Raw genomic sequence first — 6000 nt, forward strand, 5'->3', positions numbered from 1 at the left:
GTATTTTTACTGCTATTTTTAGTAGGGAAAGGTTTAAACTGCGTTTATAATTTGAGAACATTTGATGAAAATGTAAATATTAATACTATAATTATTAATTTTTTGTAACTTGCATGTTGAAGAAGTTGCAGCTTAGGGTTTGTGAGATTGTCAATGTTAGAGTTCTGTTCTTTCTTTTTGTTGATGGGCATGAATATGCTCATTTGTTTTTGTATATTGCCCATCCCTTCCTTACAGCCAGAAGCTCTAATGCTGCTAGATCACTCCGTACCGCCCTTACATGGACATGGCAACTGACTTACACATTCACTCCCATCATCTTCATCTCCTGTGTAGTACACTCATAGATTTTTACAGTCCCACTCCATCCACCCTAGGCATTCCCATAATTCCCCTCCACCTCCCCTTTCTTTAGCATTGTTAAAATTTTATGTGCAGTCATCCATTCCTTAAAACACACACACACAAAAATTATAGAAAAAAAGAAAATGTTTAAAAAATATATATCAAATTGACCAAAAAGGCAAAAAAAGCAACAAACTTTGCTTTTCAAAAAACATTATATATATAGATATGCAAACAAGCAGAAGTAAATTCTATAAAATGTACAGGATTTTTCAAGTGTAATATGCTAACAACTTTACATAAGATAAAAAAAAATTACAACCAAAAACAGCAGGAAAAAAAAAAGTTTGAATTAGTTAAGGTGCAAGATTTTTTTCTTTTCATGTTATGTGGTGTGGATGTATGTGTTGTTGCCTCCCTGTATCGCCCTTTGTTGTAAAACAATTATATTAAAAAAGAAATAATAAACATTTTGCTAAAAAAAGTTTTTAAGAAACAACAAGGAAAAAAAGCAAGTTACAAGAATGTGGCAATGCTACTTGTCCAAGAGCATTCTTACACAACTTTCTTTTGTAAATTTTTCTTTTCATGCCAAAAAACATGCGGGCAATTTGTTGATGTAAGTTGACTGTTATGAAATCAATGTGGTATGCTTTCTAAGTATTTTTATGTATTTTTGATTAGTTTTTTAAAAAGGTATTGTTTTATTTTCATCATTTTTTTTCAGTTCTTTCAGGTTTTAACTTTTTTTTTGTCTGATAAAGTGATTGACTTATTTTTTTCCTTTCTCTAATCTTGTTGCTGTGGCATTTTTCTTTTCTAGTACATGATTTTGTTTTGGGAAAAGTATATAAATTCACTTATTTCTTTTTGAATCAATTTGTATTTGCTTTTACGTTATGTGCTCTTTGTGTATTGTCTATTACCGGATTGCATTCTGCATAGGAGGGGGTAAAGAAACCTGTGGTAGTTTCCTCCTGTTCTTTATCAGTCTCTCTCTCTAGCTTTCCTTCCCCTTTCCCTTTCCCAAAATGGACCACCAGTAAAGCTACTTTCTTTTAAAATACTTAAATTATGTGTAGCACAGTGCTGTAGTTTTCATTTCAAAGGAAAACTGATGAGACTTCTTGAGCATTTCAGTAGCTTTCAAGGTCTTCTTATTGCACTTCTACATCTTTCCTATGTTATTCTAATGAAAGTGTTTTATTTCAGTTAATTTTCTGATTGCTGATTATCTGCCCAATGTCCAATCTAACTGATACTCTCAAGTGTACTCTTTCCAGGTAAACACACTCATCATATTATGACTAGTATAAAGCTTGCTAGTATCTTCCAGAAAAATTACATTTGAGAGATACTTCCCTACTGAAAACCATGTCCAGAAAATTTCAGAAGAGGTTTGGGTTGATTTCTTTAAACAAAAATGAGCTTTTAGTAAAAGTAAGAAAGGTTTATTCTTTTATAAGCACGCATGTTTTTAGCATTCCTCCATGTTAACACTGTGCTAAGTACTGAGAAGGTATCTTAGGTTCAACTCGCAAGTCCCTTAAATCAGTGACGCTGAAAACAGAACAAATCATTTAACCAAGTAGGAAGCTGTCACCAATTAATCATGAGAGTTCAAACTAATAATGGGAGATGGACAAGGTCACGTTCCAGATGGTTCAGAGCAACTCTGTGTCTGGCACCCAAATACTTTTGCTCTGAAATCCTGCCCGTAAAAATGATCAACTCCACTGCAAAAAGTACAGCTTTAATCACTGTGAGTGCACCAAAAGAAAAGAAGATATTTGAGGTGAAATGTTGCAATATTCCACTATAGGAAAGATATTTTTCTCTCTACTACTGTCAATTGCACTTAAATCAGTCTGCAAAGGTAGAAAATAATATTAAGAAGGTTCATCTACTAGGCTTTGTGTTAGCATTGCTTTTCCTGTGAATATTTTCCCCTTCTCATTCTCAGAGTGCTCAAAGGAGAATTAAGTAAAACACCATTAGATTGAAGTTTATGAACTCAGTAATTTAATAAGAAATTATTGGCACAGATATTGCTTTGATTCAGAGGGGAAAAGGTAAGGAATTATTTTCTACGACAAGTATGTCATACTAAAACATTCAAATTTCAGAGGAACAACATAAGAATAAAATGCAAACGACAAACTTTGGCTGCAGAATTTGGATGTTATTTAAAAGCTTTTCAAACACAGCTGGAAAAGAGAGACATTAAGGGTGTGTCCCTTATCAACACCACTCAAGATTTCATCTTTGTATGCCCATTATACTCTTATCAGTTTGCTTCCTGAGTCTCCAGTTAAGCAGTTGTGGCTGTGAAGATGAAAGCTGGCAGCTGCTACAGTTTTTCTGTTTTTATTTTTCCCTTTTTTAATGCCCTCTGCGTTCATGACTCACCCACAACATCCTTACAGTTCATAAGGCTTCTATTAAATTTTTAACACACTGTGTTTTCCAGTGGCAGAGAACTCTTACTGGAGATCAACCCCAGAGGTATGAATTATATATCTATAAATATACTCATACAGAAAAAGCAGGGCTGCTTCAAGGCTAAAGTAGACCTTTTATATCCCCAATGATCTTGGTAGTTTAAAGAAAAGCACAACTCTGTGAAAATAGTGTATGTGATAGATTTAAGGGCTCACTTTTAAGGAATATACACACTGTGTTTGTTTCATGAAGTGAAAAGGGCAAGAGAAGGATAGGGCTGTTTGGTACAAGAGTTCCTACCTCACAGACTTCAGTTCTCACAGTGCTGCTGCCTCTTTGCTGTTCATTAACATTTTTGCAATGCTGCTGTTGATGGGCAAACTAATTTAGTATCTGTATCGCTGCAGAGGAAACCACTTTATCAGTTTCCCTTCCATTTAATTCTTGTCAAAATAAGCTTTTAAAAACTTATTTCTTAAGGGGAACTACCTGCTCCCTGCTTGGGAGAGAAAGCAGAGGTCTGGAAAATCCCTGTGAAATCTTTGGAATTCAAAAGCAATCCTGACAGCATACCGCTAACTGGTGCTCAGCAGCCAACAGTAAAAAGGAGTGAAAGAAACCTCTGACTACTGGAGAAGTGTCCATATCATCCACAAAGTCAAAATCTCATATGAATACTTGTTTGGAATCCAAGGCCCAAATTCAGATAGCAATATGAAACATTAAACCTGCCTCAACCTTACCTTCCAGTCATCAGATAAGGTGTTTCAGAGCCTCCTTCTTAGTTTTATCCAGAGACTCAAATCTTTAAAGCACAGAATCATAGAATCATAGAATCATAGAATCATAGAATTGCTCAAGTTGGAAAAGACCTTAAAGATCATCGAGTCCAACTGCAACCTAACCATACTATCCTAACTCCAACAACCCTCCGCTAAATCACATCCCTGAGCACCACATCCAAACAGTTTTTAAACACATCCAGGAATGGGGACTCAACCACCCCCCTGGGGAGCCTATTCCAGTGCTTAACAATCCTTTCTGTAAAGAAGTGTTTTCTGATATCCAACCTAAACTTACCATGGCGCAACTTGAGGTCATTTCCCTTTGTCCTGTCACCTGTCACCAGTGAGAAGAGACCAGCCCCACTCTCACTGTAAGCACCTTTTAGATATTGGAAGAGAGCAATAAGGTCTCCCCTCAGCCTCCTTTTTGCCAGACAAAACAGCCCCATTTCCTTCAGTCTCTTCTCATAGGGCACATTCTCCAAGCCTTTCACAAGCCTTGTTTCCCTTCTTTGGACATGCTCCAGCACCTTCATGTCTTTTCTGTACTGAGGTGCCCAAAACTGAACACAGTACTTGAGGTCAAGTCTCACCAATGCCAAGTACAGGGGCAGGATTACTTCCCTAGTCCTGCTCACCACACCATTCCTGATAAAAGCCAGTATGCCATTGGCCTTCTTGGTCACCTGAGCACACTGCTGGCTCATACTCAGCCGACTGTCCATCAGTATACCAAGGTCCCTTTCCATCAGGAAGCTTTCCAGCCACTCCTCCCCACTCCTGTAGGATTGTCTGGGGTTATTGTGACTAAAATGCAGGACCCGACACATGACTCTGTTGAAACTCATGCAGTTAAAAAAGCACTTGTCTTAAAGCACTTGTCTTTCACAGCAAACCTTTCAGAGTCCAACAATCCTTTATGAAGAGACTTGGCAATGATATTGCACTTTGTCTTTTAAAGCTTTCAAAGCTTACCTTTAAAGTAACTTGAAGCCCTGGGCAAGAGGCACCAATTCTCCATCAAAGGGTTCACTGGCTCTAGGCGGTTTCCTGCTGTCTCATCTGTCACTCCATGAGCTTCCATGGCCCCCCCTGCATGCACTCTCATCATCTGCCTGTCATCGGACTCCCTCTGGTGTTTCTTACAAGTAGAAATGTAGTATCAGCAACACAGTTGTTTCAAAGTACAGTAAGAAAATTTGCACTTGTTCCCCTCTATAGATGCTTGTGATCATGTTTCTCACACTTTCCATGGGGCTTTTCACAATTTACTTGCTGTCATCCTTAGCACTTTTTTTTTTCTTCTTTTTTTAGACTGAGAGGCATTTTTATCATGTCGTCTTAAAGGATGCTTTAACTGCTCTATAAACCAGATACCCCAAGAAGTGTTCATTGTCTATGTGTACTGTTAGAGATATAAGTTCTATCTAGCTGTGAGTTTTGCATAGGTGCCTAGCATACCAATAAAACAGTACTCACATTTGGCACTTACAGAGTGCTTTTTCCAAGTTACCTTCTTCAACATGTCTCATAGTTTTTTCCATTGCAAACAAATAAAAAACAAACATTCAAACCATCACCCTTAAAGCCATCTACTAGTTATTCCCCTGAAGTATGCTATCTTAAGTAAATGTAGCAAATGAACTCCTTACTGGAGAAATGATTCCTAACTAAGGACTTTTAACAGCCTATTTCTTTAGTGTATAAGCAAGAAATGTATGGCTTGTTGGGCACAGGAATAAAACTAGAGATTAATTACAATTAAATAATTGTAAGTTAAAGTTCATCCAGTCTTCCTGGTATGAAGGATATTTCTCTTTTTCCATCCAACATGAAATTAAAAGTCCATAAAACTCATTCTTGATTCAGTTCTGTTATTCCACCAGACTTGCTGAAGGAAAAAAGTTATGATCTGGTCTCCTTCACTTATGTGACACATCACTTGTCTTAGCAACTCAATCAACTTTCCTTGACATTTCAGGATGACTATAATGGCAGCAGTCTTTATCACTGACTCAAGTCTTTGACAGAAAATAAATAAATAAATAAATAAATAAATAAATAAATAAATAAATAAATAAATAAATATTTTAAATCCCAAAACCAAAACAAGCAAACAAAAACAAACAAAAAATCCATAACTGTAGAACTATTACCTGCTTTTAAGGCAAGGCTCAAGGCTTACCGGGAGAAAAAGAAAGATTTTCATACTAAATGTGAGATGTTTCTGATTCCTCTGATGAAATTAACTGTAAATAGGACAAGAATAATTCGTTTTTAGAAGAAAACTGCCCAAAATATTGCCCTAGTGTGTGGCAGTTGAGCTGCATACTGAAGTCATGTGCTAGTATATTTTAACAACAGAGGTACTTCAAAGCTTTACATGAACAATTAAAAGCTGCCAAACTGTTTTTTTTTTTTCCAATTG

At 36.5% G+C, this 6000-nt stretch overlaps 1 protein-coding gene across 14 annotated transcripts in view; it reads left to right on the forward strand.

The window, feature by feature from the left end:
- The window catches only part of NRXN3 (neurexin 3), an 896531-nt gene that overhangs the window by 886665 nt on the left and 3866 nt on the right, over nucleotides 1–6000 (forward strand). The window contains exon 20 of one of the 14 annotated variants that reach the window (XM_031553626.1): nucleotides 238–421. The exons of the other annotated variants lie outside the window; for them this stretch is intronic. Within the exon in view, the coding sequence (XP_031409486.1) occupies nucleotides 238–347 (110 nt within the window). The 3' untranslated portion in view covers nucleotides 348–421. Of the gene's footprint in view, nucleotides 1–237; nucleotides 422–6000 lie in introns of those variants that run through there. 14 annotated transcript variants of the gene reach the window in all.

This window comes from Meleagris gallopavo, chromosome 5 (assembly GCF_000146605.3).
Source record: "Meleagris gallopavo isolate NT-WF06-2002-E0010 breed Aviagen turkey brand Nicholas breeding stock chromosome 5, Turkey_5.1, whole genome shotgun sequence".
Taxonomy (NCBI): Eukaryota; Metazoa; Chordata; class Aves; order Galliformes; family Phasianidae; genus Meleagris; species Meleagris gallopavo.